Source organism: Lissotriton vulgaris, chromosome 10, assembly GCF_964263255.1.
Source record: "Lissotriton vulgaris chromosome 10, aLisVul1.2, whole genome shotgun sequence".
NCBI lineage: Eukaryota > Metazoa > Chordata > Amphibia > Caudata > Salamandridae > Lissotriton > Lissotriton vulgaris.
Genome location: NC_141698.1, coordinates 600112698 through 600129934, shown reverse-complemented (window position 1 = coordinate 600129934; position 17237 = coordinate 600112698). Strand labels below are relative to the sequence as shown.

General features: G+C 44.2%; 1 protein-coding gene across 1 annotated transcript in view; it reads left to right on the top strand.

Moving 5' to 3' along the window:
• The window catches only part of LOC147688567 (multidrug resistance-associated protein 1-like), a 900980-nt gene that overhangs the window by 564402 nt on the left and 319341 nt on the right, over nucleotides 1–17237 (top strand). Inside the window, exons 20-22 of the mRNA XM_086941435.1 lie at nucleotides 9623–9695; nucleotides 9927–10032; nucleotides 11620–11827. Coding sequence (XP_086797561.1) covers nucleotides 9623–9695; nucleotides 9927–10032; nucleotides 11620–11827 — 387 coding nt within the window. The remainder of the gene's footprint in view (nucleotides 1–9622; nucleotides 9696–9926; nucleotides 10033–11619; nucleotides 11828–17237) is intronic.

Sequence of the window (17237 nt, the reverse complement as noted above, 5' to 3'; positions counted from 1 at the left end):
CGGTTCAGCCTGGAAGCAAACAGGTCCATCTGACAAGGACCTCAAAGCTCCTACAACCATTGGAATATGCTCGGAAGCAGTTACCAATCGCTGTAATCTCCGAGGTGTCTGGAATTCCAGTTCGCTATCAGGTTGGACTGACCTGGGGTGTTTCCGCTATTACCGTAATCTGATGATTCAGGCAATAGTGCCATAAATCCTTGGCAATCCCTACTAGAATAAACAATCTCGTTCCTTCCAACTTGTTCATGTACCTCACCGCCGAAACATTGTCCATCTGTAGGAGGATCCAACATAAGGTCTGCTTGGGAGACAGAGTCCGAATTGCAAAGGAACCCCTAGGAGTTCCAGACAATTTATGTGTAGTGACAATTCCTGGGGAGACCACCTTCCGCCTGTGGAGATATCTCCATAGAGCGCACCCCAGCCCCAACGGCTGGTGTCGGATTCGATGATAACTTCTGGTTGTGAACTGAATATCGCTCAGCCATTCCACGCTTCCACGTGACCCAGCCACCACTGCATCTCCTCTCTCACCTATTGTGACAATGGGACCAGATCCGTATAAGATAAATCTTTCTGCAAATGCTGGATTTTTAACCTCTGCAATGCTCTGTAATGCAGCAGTCCAAGGAAAATCGCTTGAATGGGTGACGCTAATAATCCCACTACTCTGGCAATGACTCTGAGAGAAACCACTTGTTTGTTGAGGACTGGAGTAATCTCCTTCTTGACATCCTTTAACTTCATTTTGGGAAGACTCAATTGAGCCCTCTGGGAATCTATCACAAAACCCAGAAAATCTGTTGTCTGCGCTGGAATCAGCGATGACTTGGAATGGTTGATTACAAACCCCAGACTCTGCAATGGAGACATTGTCATTTGGAGATGTTGCGAGACCACTTCTGGGATCTGCGCCATGATCAGAATGTCGTCCAGTTAAATAATCATGCGCACCCCTTGCTCCCGAAGGTGAGCTACCACCGGCTTCATCACTTTGGTGAAGCACCAAGGAGCCGAGGAAAGCCCAAAAGGAAGGGCCGAATACTCAAACCACCGACCTTTCCATTGGAATTGAAGGAAACGGCGGTGTGGAGGAAAAACGGGAATGGATAGGTAGGCATCTTTGAGATCTAGCCTGACAATCCAATCTCCCTGTTTCAGGAGATCCGCCAAAAGATGGATTCCCTCCATCTTGAAATGTATGTAAATAAGGTACTGATTGAACTCCCTCAAATTTAGAACCAGTCTGTGGCCACCACCCTTCTTCTGGACCAAAAAGACAATGATGCAAACCCGTGAGGCCTGTTGTTGCATGGTGTTATTGCGTGCTTTTGCAGTAATTTGGCTATTTTGTCGTCTATAAAAATGCACTCTTGTTGGGAAAAATTGAGAGAATTGGGGAATGTGTCCTGACAGGGTGGTTAGTAAAATTCCAGATGGAACCCCTGAAGCGTTTGCAGTACCCACGCATCCTGTGTCAGGTTTTGCCAATTGTGAACAAAGAATTGTGTTTGACCCCCCAATGGTAAGGGAGACAAGTCTACCACGCTTACCTGTGGAATTCTGCACCTGAAATCCTGCTCTGTGGAATCGGTGTCTGTCGAATCGACGACGAGTGGGGTAGAAGGTACCCCTTCTAGTTGAGTCCCACTCTCCTCTTCCGCAATCATAGTCGCCTCTGGGGGGACCATGGTTAGAGAAGTGGCCTGACGAGCGTCCCCTGCCTCGTCCGGCCCTGTTGAAAAGGCCTTGCTGAAAGACACATTTGATGCCTGATTGTTCTTTATCAAGCAATGTGAATGTCCCCACATATTTCGACACATCCTTAACAAAACAGTCTCCAAAGAGGTTGCCTTCGGCGAGGGGTCCTAGTTTCGCGGCCGCCAGATTGGTAAGATTGGAGTCCATACGCATAAGCAAGGACGTATGCCTTTCCGTGGAAATGGCACAATTGGCATTGCCCAACAGACAAATTGCCCTTTGTGTCCATCCTGCCAGGATATTCAGATCCACCGGATTGGCCGTCTCATTGGCCACCAGGGCCATCTCTAGGATCTTTGTAAGAGGACCGACGACGTCAAGGAGCTTGTCTTGACAGCCACGCCAGGCGTGGTCTATCCCCTTCTTGGGGTCTTTTGCGAACTTCTTCAAAAAGGTGAGTAAGCTTACATCTATTTCGGGAGTTTCAGCGACCTTGTCTGGCAGATCAGGACGAGGACACTCTGACCTGAGCCGATTACGGACCTCCTATCAAACCCTTTTTGAAGGTTCTCGTGTAGGTATACAGTAACTTCTGGCACCGGAGCCCACTCTGAAGATCGGGGATGTACGATATCACTAGGGTTGAAGGTGAAGGGAGTATTAGATGGAATTTCCGGGGTTGAAGAAGCCACTTTCTTAGCTTTCTTTCTGGGAGTGGCTTCTTCATCCGTTGTAGTAGTGTCAGTATCGGTGTTAGTGGTATCGGTATCCACATTGACCTTCTGCTTACTCTTCGCCTTGCCTACCACTGAGTACTCATGATCACCACTGGAAGCTGGAGGTAGTGAATTTAAAGCACTAGCATGCGGCCATTGACACTCTTTTACTGCGTCTGTAGCTGGAGGATTAAACATTTTTAATATATCTTTAGTGAACCAATGACGTTTGGCAAAACTCTCAAGCTGCTTAGTAATTGGTTTAAGTGCAGCTGCCGATGCTTGTGGCACAGTGTTGGGTACTGTGCTCTCAATGGCCCTGTTCACTGAGGATTGGACGGAGGCGTCCAGAGCCTCCACTATGTTATCTTCTAGGACAGTCTCCGGCTGTCCCTCATAATAGACATCCTCCTCATCTTCGTATCGCATCCACTCTTCCATTCTAATGAAGTGGTGCAGTATAATCAATGTTAATATAATCAAGTCTCAATATAAAATAGTATAGGAGGAGTAATGGGGGGGGGGTCAGCCAATGTGCACACAATTGAAATTACTTGTAATACCAAGCCCCCTCAGCAAAGCTGTACTTAAACTATTTCAGCCTGTCCAAGGCGTGGGAGCCAAAATTTGAAGTATCTGGAGCATGTGCTCACTCCTGCAGAGGACGTCTCTTTCAACCAGTCAGGCATTCTTTCTCCAACAAACTTTTTTCCCTAATGTGGCAAAAAACACTAAAACGGACCGATCTCGGCATGCGCAGCCCAACGCGAGCCCAAAAGGAGCCTAAAGAGAGCCCAATGGGTTCGCTTGTGCTGCGCACGTCGAACGGAAGCCACCCGGCTCCTGCGGTGTGTACCGGTGATCAGGGAAGCCCAAAACACCAGCACGTGAAGTGCGCGACCGTTAAACCGGTCCCCGTCAACCGCCCCGCGGTTTGGTAATGTCGCGCCAAGAAGCGCGTGTAGTGAAGGTCCAAACATGCAAAGGAGATGGCATAAAAGTCTTGAAGTCTTTATTGTAGTACCAGAAGTAACTGTCAACGACCTCAGCCGCAGCTAGAGTCACACTCGAACACCAACAGTCAGCCGTCTATCATGGAGCTCGCCTTGGAACCCTTGCAGAGGTGACATTCTAAGTGATGTCACCACGGAGCGTTCCACGGCGTGCTAAGGGACAGGAGGGTAGTGGGAGACCGGTGTGGAAGATACCACACATCCCCCTTCCCTACATAACAAAATGCAAAAGGTCAACAAAAACATTATCAGAACCTATTCCGCATCATTTAGTGACATATTGCTCCAGATGACGGGGCGGTCTGACCACTCTCTGGCTTGTCCTACTGGCAGGGTGAGCTATTACAAAATGTTTCCTGGGAGGAAGTTCTCCTTTCCCCTGTGGCTTGTCCCCTCTAACTTCCCCCCTTCCAGTGTCTTCCTTGGGGGGATGATACCTCACTACTCTTCCCAACTTCCAAATCTTTCCCTCCTGAGTTTTCACCGCGTTTCTGAGTAATGTAACAATCTTTGTGGGTCTGCTGAACTTCGACCAACTCGCTTTCCCTGTGGGTGCTCTGATTTTTATGTCATCTCCCACCCTGAAGCCCGCATCGTGGGTGGAGTGTAATCTATCAAACCTTTCCTTCCTTTCCAACATGGCCTTGCCTTGTCTGTCTAGCCCTTTGGACTCCCTAGAGTGATCAGTCCATCCTTTGTGCCAACCCATCCATCCTGGTGATAGTTTAGTTTTGGGTCTTCTCGCTCTGAGCAATTCAAATGGGGTTGCTCCCGTCGTCTGGTGTGGGGTCAGGCAGTAAGCTTTCACAAATTCTTCTTTCCAGTTTAGTCCATTAGTCTTAGCTAACTGGATGATTTCTTTCAAAGTATTATTGAACCGTTCTACCATTCCGTTGGTTTCAGGGTGGTAAAGCGCGCAGCGCTTGTGTTCAATCCCATACTTCTCTAGAAAGTCCTTCATTTCCCTTGAGCACAGCTGCACTCCGTTGTCTGTTAGAAAACTGCTAGGCAATCCTTCTCTGAGGAATGGCTCCTGTAAGAACTCGACGACAGTCTTTGTGGTGATTTCAGGTACTACCTTCACCTCTCGCCATCTTGAGTACAGATCTACCAAGACTAAGATGTACGGTGTGCGCAGTTCTCCCGTCAGTGGGCCTATTATGTCCAGCGCCACTTCATCCCACGGTCCCGAACGGGGTGGCCTGCAAATCATGGGCGGTGTGTGTTGTTTCAAGACCCTGTCACTAACCGTACAAGGGATGCAATCTCTCACTTTCCTTTCGATGGTATGGTCCATGCACGGCCACCAGTAGTCCTCCCGCATTCTCTGTTTGGTCTTGGTGATGCCCAAATGTCCGTCATGGGCTAAGTCCACCAATTGTTCCCTCACCGCCTTGGGCGGGATCAGCCTTGTTCCTCTGAACAGACACCCATCGGCTACAGACAGTTCTTCCCTGACCATCCAGAATGGGCGTAGTGTTTCGCTTCATTTATCTTCGTGTCTCCACGTCTCTTTTACTCTCTCACATACTCCCAAAAGTAGGTCATCTGCCTCCAAGGCCTCTTTCCAAGATTCTTCGCTGATGGCCCCTTGAGTGATCACGCACACGTTTTCTGTTTGGAAGTCATCCTTGTCTTCACTATTCTTTTCTTTTGACTCGTCTTCTCCCTTTTCTTCTACCAGCCGTGAGAGACAGTCTGCCCCAAGATTCCTTGTTCCAGGTACATACTCGACACAAAATGTGTATTCCTGTAGATTTACCACCCATCGCCTGATTCTGCTCGAGATTGCGTCCAGTCCCTTCTTGTTAAACACTACAACTAGGGGCTTGTGGTCTGTACGAAGGGTGAATTTTGTCCCCCAGATGAAGTCTCTGAATTTGCTCATGGCCCAGTGTACCGCGAATGCCTCCTTCTCGATCACTGAGTAGTTCATCTCATACGTTTGTAGCGATCTTGATGCAAAGGCTATTGTTTCTTCTCCACACGCCCCTACTTGAGCAAAAACTGCTCCTAGCCCTTTCGAGCTCGCGTCGGTCGTTATCACCGTCTTCCTGTTTGGTACGAACGCTTTCAGGCTGGGTGCCTCTGCCAGTGCTCTCTTTACATCCTCAAATTCCTCCTGGCATTCCTCGTCCCAATTGAACCCTACATCTTTCTTGAGTAGGCGTCGAATGGCGAATGTTCTGCCCGCGAAGTTCCTTAGGAATTTACTGTAGAATTCCAGCATTCCCATGAACGACTTTATTTCTTCTTTGTTCTTTGGAGGCATCAAGTTTGTTATGGTGTTCTGTAGCTCGACTTTCGGACGGATCCCACCTGGTGTCACCTTGTGCCCCAGAAAGTCTAGCTCCTTGCACCCAATTCTGCACTTCTCCCTCTTCACAGTGAGGCCTTGGTCCTTAAACCTCGCCAGCACTTGCCTCAACCTTCTGTCATTTTGTTTGTTGCCATTGCCAAACACGATTACGCCGTCCTGGTAACACAAAACACCGGGTATTCCTCTCAGTATGCTCCCCATGATTCTCTGGAATACCGCCGCTGCAGAGACCACCCCAAAGGGCATTCTCTTGAATTTAAATGCACCCATGGGCGTCACGAACAATGTAAGTTCTTGTGAATCTTCATGGAGCTTGATCTGGAAGTAGGCCGAGGTCAGATCCAGTGTGGAGAATACCCTAGCTCCTTCCAACATACTCATCATTTGCGCAATGTTTGGCAGAGGAAATTTGTCCACGATCACCTCCTTGTTCAATGCCCTAAGGTCAATGCATAGACGGACCGATCCATCCTTTTTCCTTGCTGCGACGATCGGCGCCAACCATTCTGTTGCTTGCACCGGCTCTATGACCCCTTGGTTGCATAATTTTTCTAGTTCGTCTCTGACTGCCTCCTGAATCGCTATCGGAAGGTTCCTCACCTTTGCTACCACCGGTTCAGCGTTTTCCTTCAGTTTTATCCTGTGAGAATAATTCTTCAGGCATCCCAATTCGTCGTTGAAAACCTCTTTGAATTCGCTCTCCATGCTGTCCCTATTTCCCTTCACTTCCTGTACTAAAATTTGTGGGGTTTTGTTTGGGTCAAGGTATATGCCTAAATCCTTTTGAGCTTGCCACCCTAGAATGTTGTCTCCCTTTGAGGATACATACACCTTTGATACTGTAAGCTTATCTTTATATTCTACTGTGCCCCAGAAGTATCCCTTCATACTAGTAGGCTGACCACTATACCCCCCAGGTCTAACATCCATTCTGCTTAACCTGATCTTACCTTTGGCCACCCTTTCAAATTCTTTTGCATTGATGATCGTGATTTTATAGCACGAGTCGTACATAGCCTCTATGCCAGTCCCTTCGATTGTTATAGTGTCTTTTGGGCTGCTGACTTGACCACTCTGAACTTCCAAAACGATATTGTCACACACTCTGTTCGTGTTGTCTCTGGTTTGCTTCTTAATGCCCTGACCACTCCTGCAGTATTGTCTAAAATGGCCCTTCCTGCCACACTTGTTACATGTGTACTTGAGCACGGGGCAGTCTTTATCGTTCACCATGTGTCCTTGCTTACCACACCTATAACAGTTCCCTTTAAAAGACCATCCCACTCTGCTCTCCTTCTGCTCTTTAAGCCCCATCTTCTGCCATTTGACTTCCAGTACATTGTCGCCTTCTGCCTCTACTTCACTCACCTTGACCTTCCCCTCACTGTCTTTGTTCTCACTATCCTGCTTTATCTCACTCTCACATTGCATCATGTGTTCTACCTGCTTGGCAACTATAAGTACTTCTCTCAATGGAGGGTCATCTTTTAACCACAACTCCTTTCGTACACGTTCTGTTGTGCACGCTAACACAAACTGGTCCCTGATTCTCTCTTCACTTGAACCTCCAAATTTGCACGTTGCAGCAAGTTTACGCAAATCAGAGACAAAGTCTTCTATAGATTCCCCTTCCTTCTGTCCTCTTTTCCCAAAATTATATCTTTCCATGATGGTGCTAGTTTTAGGAAGGTAGTGTAGGTCTAGTTTTGTAATACTAATTTCGAACTCGTTTAGTCCTCTAGCCTCATGCGCCCCTAGCTCTGGGAGATGCTCTAAAACTTCTTCCCCCTCCTCCCCTAAATAATATTCTAACAAAGCCACCTTTCTCTCCAACCCCAGATTTGGCCCGCATACCACAGCATAGTTCATAAACATTTTTTTCCATTTCTTCCACTGTATAGCAGGGTCCCCTGGACTCAATAGAAACATGGGGGGTGGAGTCACGTTTTGCATGCTTACTCAGGGTTCTTCTGTAAATGTTAACTAGGCTTGAATGGATTAGTACGACCCCTAGTTTTCACACTAGACAGATAACATGCAAATAAATGTATCTTTCAAACACATTTTCCTCTTTACACGTGAAAATACAAAATAAATGCACTCTGGAGCCCACAAGGTGGCGCTGTTGTACTATAGGCTCTCTTTCAGTCAGGTCTCCTATCTTTACACTTGAATACTAGGTGTGCCCTTAGCGTGTGACAGGAAACCTCCACTAGGATATGAGAAGAATGAAACTCTTATAAACTCAACAGAAAACACAGCCTGAAATGACTTCCTACTGAGCTTTGATTGCAGATAACAGCTGAATGGCAAAAGGTCCCCGCGAAGAGTTAATTCCTCAAGTGGTCATGCTTTGGTGTTTTTCTTCGTATCGTGAAGTACCCGGGTTCACTCCAATTATGTCACTCAAAAAGCTCTGGCCATGTAAGTTTTTTCCAGTTTCATTCAGCCTCCCACGCCTCAGATGCCGTTCGCAGCACAACACGCAGCCACGCCGAGAAACTGTCACAATTCCTGGTTTCCCCCGCAGCGCTCTTCCTTTGCTTCAATTAGCTGCCGCTTGTAAATCGATTAAGTCCCTTGCCAATGACAAGCGAATTTCCTCACGCCTTCACCCTCAATGCTTTTGCTCCTCTTAACATACCCATTAGTTATGTGCCAAGTCAGTTCCGAACCAATGTCCGCAAAGCCTCTTAACGCTAGCTCTCCGCTCCTAACTTCAGTCAGTCACACAGCATTTCCAGCGCTCTTTTCCCTGGTATCACTCTCGCTTTGAATTTTATTTCGTTACACGCAATGTGGCTTCCAATCTCATTTATTTCTCCCTTCGCCACCCTTATGGATAGTACCTTCAGTTTCTTAAAGCGCTACGATTTTCTTCGTTATTCCGTCGTTGTGCTCCATACTTCTCTTCGTGTTGAGGTCGTGACAATCGTATTCCCTGTCCTCGTCGCCAGTGTAGTGGAGGTCCACACATGCAAAGGAGACGGCATAAAAGTCTTGAAGTCTTTATTGCAGTACCAGAAGTAACTGTCAACGACCTCAGCCCCAGCTGGAGTCACACTCGAACACCAACAGTCAGCCGTCTATCACGGCGCTCGCCTTGGAACCCTCGCAGTGGTGAAATTCTAAGAGATGTCACCACGGAGCGTTCCACGGCGTGCTAAGGGACAGGAGGGTAGTGGGAGACCGGAGTGGAAGATACCACAGTGCGTTATTAAAATAATGAGCCCAGCAGCGCTGGCAACCAGAGCAGAACTCTGTCACAATGCGCAAAGCGTGCCCTCAAGAAACATGGAAATAAGCACCCAATATGCAGAAAATCATATTATTACTATACACTGTAGCGCAACGTGCTATGTACATTTGGCACTTATCAAAGTACAATAAAATGAGTAATAGTATCATAAAGGAGTACTTAGCTCTTGCTGTGAGCAGCAAAGAAAGAGGATGATCGGACTGTGCTCATCGCTCTTATGGAGGGCTGAGAAGGCGTGACTGATGCAAAGCATCATGGACAATGTAGTTTGTATTGACTAATTGTATGTTTTTCATTGGCTGCTGTGTTTTACAGTAAAGAAAGAGATAGCATAATCAGAAGCCTCCGGTCCTGTAATAGAATTGTACACACCGTCTCAGCACTCAGTTTGTAGTACGTACTTGCATTTATTCATTTTTAATCTGTTTGGGGTAGGAGTAAAAAAACTAAATATCTCTAAAGGAAGCATTAACAGATCTCATTCAGAGGTACTGCCCCTAATATCTGATTTGTGTGGCACTGTTTCTTTCATTACCTTTTCAGATTTAATCGTAATTGTTTTAGTTTGATTGACAAAAATTACATCACCTTCATGTTTACAATCTTATAGGTCCAGCCAAAGATTTAAAAAACAGAAAGTTCTCTGCGAATGGTCCAGAAGTGGCCCATGAAACAGCTGTCTGGTAGGTTGCCGCTCTCAGCTTGCCATTTGTGTAGAGCATTTTTCAAACCTGTTAATGCTAAAAGAAGTTGTTATGGCTGTCCAAATAGCTATACACCTGTCTGCTGGCAAAGTGCTAGGAAAATGTGTGACATTGGTGCATTTGATTAAAGATCAATTGAAAAGCACCTGGGGGTACTAAATGGTGTGTTTGCTGAATCAGAATATATGTATTTATCCTTGTTATTTTCAGGAACGATACAAACAATCCTCTGAAAAGAAATATTACTCACCTAGATCAGGAGGCAGGACAAGCATTTGGGAAATTGACAGAAGCTGACAAAGCACTCACTGGAAAGGTATGTCTTAAAGAACAACTTACACAGCAGTACAGTAATTAAAATCACCTTTTCATTTTCGTGGCATTTAGTAAGTCGAATCTGGGTACAGCCTTCTGTAGCAGTAACTCTTGGTCATTTGTATAATGTCGATGAATGGTGTCACTACTTGGGATGCTGCAGAGAAGCTACATCCTCTTATTGCAATAGATCAAATAAAGTACTGCATGTGGGCCTGTATTCTGGGGAAAGAACATAATTATAATTTCACACATTGCTTTTGCTGAATCTTCAACAGAGCAAGAAGACATTCTAGTTCAGTCTGGATTGAAGTTATGAAAAAGAAGTGCATTAACAAATATTTAACTCCATTCTCCATACACAGCCTTTTGAAGAGTGAATGGTATCTTCATAGCAGATTTAATAGTTCCCTATGTGTACTTGTGGATATGGCATGAAAGTAACTGTCTCAAGTATTGTATTACATTTCATTAGCCATAATTATAAGTATGCTATAGAATCTTCACTTTTTGTTACCTGAGAACAAGGTAGCAATTGGGTGAAAGGATGTAATTGGAGCAGACGAAAATAACAAGCTAACCTAACCAGTCATATCATGTTACTTACTCCATGAATATCAGTTACTCCTTCTCAATTCGATAAACAGTCTTGACAAAATAGACATCATGTCACAAACTTTACCTACAAAAAAATCAGTAGTCTATGGGATTTTTTGTGGGCATGATACGTGCGTTTCCCCAACGACAAGTCGCTTCTAGGTGAAAGAGAGTCTGAATGAGACATTAGAAAGGAGTACAGAACTGAAGAAAAGAAAAATAAAGATTTGAGAAGATTCCCCATTAAAATGAGAAGAAGTGTATTGGTGTTTTACAGTATATGATGGCACAACTACAGTGGTTTTTTAACGGTCTGGCATGACTGAGCAGCTGTTGCTAGACTTATGTGAACGTCAGAAAAAATAACTTTAAGGAGCACTGAGATAGGGATCCAAATGTTGATCTCTCCTCCTGCAGGATTTGATCTGCGAAGAGACCAGTATGATATACAATTAATCTGCTCATCACTAAAGAAAACATTTAAATCATTAAGAAAAATAGATTAGAAATACGAAAGATAATGTGTTATTTAGTAGTTCTAACCAAATGATATTACTTGGGAAATTTTACTGTCAAAGTTTATCTTCAATAATGGGATCAAGGTTCTGCAAAATCTGGACCTTTGCTCTTAATTGTTTCAAACAGATTCATGTTCTGCTGCCATGCAAGGCTAGAGCTGAGATTGTATTGATAATCAGAAGTAGAAATCTGAATGGGGCAGAAAAAGCAATAGAAAATGTTCTCATTATAAGTGACACAAGTATTTTTTTTAACCACTTTATTTAAAAATGTTCAACTGGGATTAAAACAAACATAATGACAGTCCATTCCACGACAGAATGCAGTTTCCATTTGTTGCTGCAAATAAAATGATACAAAATAAAACTCTTACACACAGACACAACTATTTTTAGTGAAAACGTTTAGAAAGAAGCTCGCAACCTTCCATCTTAAGCTGAAAAATAAATGATCTCTTTTTATGTATGTGTAGGTGAAACTATCCGTATACATGAAGTACTTTAAGACCATGGGTGTCCGCCATCTGATGTTGATCATAATTTTCTACATGGTCCAGCAGACAGCTGCCTTCTTCAGTAACTACTGGATTGGTTTATGGACCGATGATCCAGTTATCAATGGGACACAACAAAACAAGAAGCTGCGGCTTGGAGTGTATGGCTTTCTGGGATCAGTGCATGGTATGGAGATTGATGTTTACTTTTTTGATGTTTTTTACTTTCGTTTTTTTTAGTAGATTGTTTTGAAAGACAGATGTTAGACCAGAATTAGTGCCAAAAGCTGGATCTGTTTGATAACCAGAATCAATCACCATACAACTCTTGATGATAGTCATCTTTCTAGAAAAGGTAATCTCCTCAAGTATTGTCTAGTCTAGTTTGAGGCAAGCCCCATACATTGGCACAGAAATATCAACTCACCTCATTATGATTGTCCTACTCAATGCCATCTGTGGGGCGATTCAGGGACTAGGGAACAGGAGAGCAGTCCTGCTGGTAGATTGATGCACAAGTTATTGTGAGTGACCTTATGATACACTCGAAATGTTTAGAAAAAAAGGTTTGTAGGAGGATTTCTTGATATTGGTGTCTTGCTCTACACATCAGAACTTGTCCATGACTGTGACCCTCTGTTGTGGTGTACCCTACATCTCCATTTAATCCTCTGCCCTGGTAGTGCACTGGAGGATCTAGTCACAAAGCATGGTCAATCTTCACTCCAGTATGTTAATGACACCCTGCAATACCCTGTTTGCTTCCTATTGAAAGGCTGCTTGACAAGGCTAATTTTGAGGTGGCAACAGAGGCGCTTTTGCTGTGAGATTTAATCTCAATCCATGGTCTGCATTATGTTTTTTCTTGTTAGTAACCATTCAAATGTGCATTATATGGCACCAATGTGCTTTGAGATTTTTTTTCTTAAATTAAATCTTTGTGCAAGAGGGATGTTAAGAGATCGGTGGCCATGCACATCGTGAAATTAAACCTATGTGAAGCAGAACATTTTCTAATAGAATTCCTAAAATGATAAACCTAGACAAAATGTTCGTTATGTGCTTCACAAGATTACCTATTACACTGCCACAAATGGATTCCATGGGTTTATAGTTGTTAGAGAGTCCTGCCATAATCCACTAAAATGTTCATCTTTCAATAGTAAAATAACCACCATTTTGGATTGATTAATATTAATTGTATAGAAAATACTTTTAGAACTTCGGTTAAAATAATACTTAAGTATTATCTTCTGACTGGTTTCTGACCTGATTCTATCAAGCTACATTCTACCGATTCCCAAGTACGAGAGAGTTGTAGAATAGAATGGCTTGTATAACTAGTCTTCCTGTCCACTGAGGGATCAGGATATGTTTCAGTCAACCACAGCACCTCTGTAACACTTTTAAAGCTAGCTGAATCCTAATGGTTGCCTATCTTTGTGTTCCAGACTGTAACTACCTTACTGGACAAAACTGTGCCATTCACAGAAGGAAAATACTGAAGACAGAAAGATATAATCAAGGAAACAATGTCTTCATTGTATGACCAGAACAGATATAAGGAAAATTCCTTATGAGACTTTGCACCAAATAGCTTGGTTGGCACCTCTGCGGTAGCATGTAACCCACACATTGCATTGTGAAGAATCTAATATTACTTACACTAGTCAGTCCTAATAGAGCTCAGAAACTTCCCAGCTATTTCTTGTTATGCTGTTTTTCAGCTGTGTCAAAAATAAGTATTAAATAATGGAAATATATACATCTGGTTCATGGCACTGTTCTTGTCCTCCAAATAAGGTAAAAGAGAACTCACCAGACGGCCATAACAAAAGAGTGTCAAATAATAACAGAACTGAAATGTTTACGCAATAGTTATCAGTTAACATTGCAGATGACGGGAAACTAACCAAGGTACAACTTGGTTAGTTTCCTTCAGAAGGGAGATAAGCAGTGACATTGGACAAGTATAAATCAGATCCATAAATTCTCCCATGCAGAGTTCCACAGAGATCAACTCTGAGTCCATCACTTTTTAACGTGTACGTATCTGAACTCGCCCCTTTTATCTGAGAGTTCGGTTTTGGTCTCATGTCTTATGCTGATGACACCCAGATAGTGGTGGCAGCTTACAAACATCTAGCGTCCCCACATTACAATTTCAGTATTGTATGAGAGAAATAAACAGTTAGATGGGAAAACACTCTCTTAAGCTTAACACTGAGAAGACCGAGGTAGTAGTCTTCGGTAACCTGCAGCCCAGATGGAACAACCTCTGGTGGCCGTCAAAGATGGGTGAACCGCCAAAACCAGCTCAGAAGGCCAAACATGTGGGAGTTATGATTGATAATAAACTAACACTATCTTACCAGACAAATGGCATCATCTCTGCCTCCCACTTTTTGATTAAGAAACTTAAGAAGATCTTACCTTAAATCCCCACTGACTCTAGGACGACGATAGTAACTACACTAATTCAGTAAAAACTGGATTACTGTAATGGGCTCTACCTGAGCATGACGAAGCAATATCAAAAAAAGCTTCAGAAAGTTCAAAATGAAGCTGCAAGACTTCTGCTTAACATCCCAAAGCATGAATGAGTAGCCAAGGAAATGTGTAAACTCCACTGGCTTCCGGTAACACGACTAATTAAATTCAAGTCATTATGTCTAGCATACAAGGCAGTGAGCAACACAGGACCACTATTTCTCAGGAATCTCTGTGCCTAGTACGAACCGTCCAGACACCTATGTTCCATAGGTGCTAGACTTATGAACATTTCCTAGAATACGGTCCTCAAATTGGGGCCGCTGAAGCTTCTCATATGGCACCGCAAAACTCTGGAACATGCTCCCAATGGAGCTCAGAAGTGCAAGCTCCCTCGCCATCTTCAGAAAGGGGCTAAAAATTTTGATATTTCAGAACTAGATGCATCAGCTGGGCTTACTGCAATTGTAGCGCCAAGACTCCTTTAAGGTGTGTTGGAAATTGGGTTACTGATTGAGGGTATTGAAACCCTACTCAACAGCAACCACAATCTATGTCAGGGTGAAACACAAACATCCCCAAATTAACCTACGCTTAACCCTGTGGTAGCTTGGCATAAAAGCAGCCAGCTTAACTTAGAGGCAATATGTAAAGTGTTTATGCAGCACTTCAAACATTAATAGAGTAAAAACTCAGCACAAGAAAAATCCCGTGCCAATTTAGAAAAAATATAATACAATTTAGTGAATTATTTGACATTAAAATGACTAAAATCAAAACTGTATCGCTGGAAATATGCAGTTTCAAAGTTTAAATCAATTATAGTGCCTAGTAGCACAAAGCGTCAGCTGTGGTTATCTGATCGCTCCGTACTCAGACAAAGCCACAAGTTCAGGCTGACCACGATGAAGGATGGGCCCCATACAGGACCCAGTTAAGCCCGCTGAATGTACCTTAAATCCTGGTTTGACAAAGCCACAAGTTCAGGCTGACCACGATGAAAGATGGGCCGCATACAGGACCCAGTTAAGCCCGCTGAACGTACCTTAAATCCTGGTTTGTGGAGCGTTGCGAGATCCTTTGTCGAGGTGGCGGCATGCAGCAGCAGCTCAGAGGAGCTGCGAGGCTGCAATGCGGATTCCTGAGTTATTGGTGAGGATGCCATGAGGGCCTTGTGAGGCAAAGTCCTGCTTCAAAGATTATTCATGCACCAGCGGTTCTGAAGAAGCTGTGGGGCTGCGTTACAGAATCCTACATCACCATCGAAGATGCTGTGGATGTGAGACGTGACATGCAAATGCCTGTGTCGAGGATGTGCTGTGCAGCTATGGTTCAGAGGAGCCTGCAGGCTGCGATGTGAGGTTTGGTATCAGGGATGCTTTCTGATGCAATCGTTCTGAACTGGCTGAGAAGATATACATCACATTTACATGTTTTAAGATATTATTCTAAGACAATGCTATACATGCTACTTGACTTTAGACAAAGCTTTTCTTGTGACATAATCTGAACACTACGTTCAAGGTTAGGGTTAGAACAAGATTTCCTAGTGCTTGCGTTGCCCACTAGGAGACAGATTATAACATCTAGACCCATCATTGCATCAGAGCTGTACCTCTAACACAGAGGTTTTATTATTTAAACAGTTCACTGTCCCTTTTCGGGTCAGAGGGGCACTCCAGCCACAACAGTCCTGGAACAAATGCTGTGTTCCACATGCAAATCTGCTAACGCTGAATTTCCATCCTGCAGAGAAAGATTGGCAATCCCATTTCAGACCAAGTCATCTGGGTATGGGGTCTCAGGCTAACCTAAGAGATTGGGCAGAGGGTGCTACCACTATGCTCTGAGAGTAAGGGAAGTGATAGGTATATATGGGCAGACTCTGGAGCCTTGTGGTGCCCTGTGTTGGGATAGACCAATGCAACAATATATGGTGTAGTACAGTAGGTCCTAGGCTATTTGCTGAGGAAGTGGGTACCCAGCGGATCCCCCCTCTGATAGTCCCTTGTGGTCTGTGGCCTGTCTGTTTGTGCCCCCCTCAAAAGGTGGAGCCCTGAGGTGTGGCAGGACAATACAGCGACAGCTCCACATCTGTTAATGGACCCTGCTCTTGTTATATGGCCCTTAGGGTCATTGTTGACAATGCTTAGATAGCATGAGCTCTGCTACCATGATGCTGCTTTTGCGCACATTACTACATGACTTTATTTTGCAAGACTCTGTTTGTGCCTTTCACATGAGAACTATCTGCTTTCTGCATTCTCTGGCTGTTCCTGGAGTTTAGTCTGAACACGATGTGCAAGGTCGATAAACAATGGTCAGTCCCTAGCACCTAGACAAAACTTGCTAACATAGCTGCGCTGCTGAAAACTTGTGCGTTGATATTATGGGGATGCATGTTGTTCTAAAAAACACTTGGAGAGGGCCCTTTCCAGGGCGAAGAGCTATGCTGTTCCTATGATGTAGAAATACCATCTAGGCACTAAGGTATGGTGTCTACTAACAAAGCCCAGAGATCTTCCTTTATATAATGAAAGTTCTTCTTACCGAGGGGAGGGTGGTTGGGCCTTATAGTCTTTTATCAACTGTCTGTATATGATGACATTCCCCTTTGTAATCTATGGAATTGCAACGATGCTTACTGTTTTAGGTTTATGCATTTTGCTGCTGGTAGTGGTTCGTATACTGCATTATAGAGCACAGTAGTTAAAATAAAAATTTTGAACTATAACAGTGACTATCAATTCTTACTGTGGACAAGTACGAGTGAGTGAGCAAAAGGGTGTGTACTGCTACCACGATTCCTGAGAGAGTCTGGAGTGTTGTGTTCTAGGTTGTCTAATCATTTGTAGCTTCATGATTATGTAGGAGAACGAATGAGACACTATAGCTAGTCGTTTTGGGGATTTTGGGTACTAAGGTGGTAGGAAGGTTCAGCCCCTATACACTGAGGTCCTGTTTTCCTGTGCATAGTTATGTGTATGTGCAGAATCCCGGCAACACTCTATTGCCCCAGGTGCCTGGCCCTGATTGGTTTCGGTCGACCGCCCAAGTGTTACCACTAACAGGCTTCTGCAACCTGGGCTCTCTCCTTTGATGTTTCA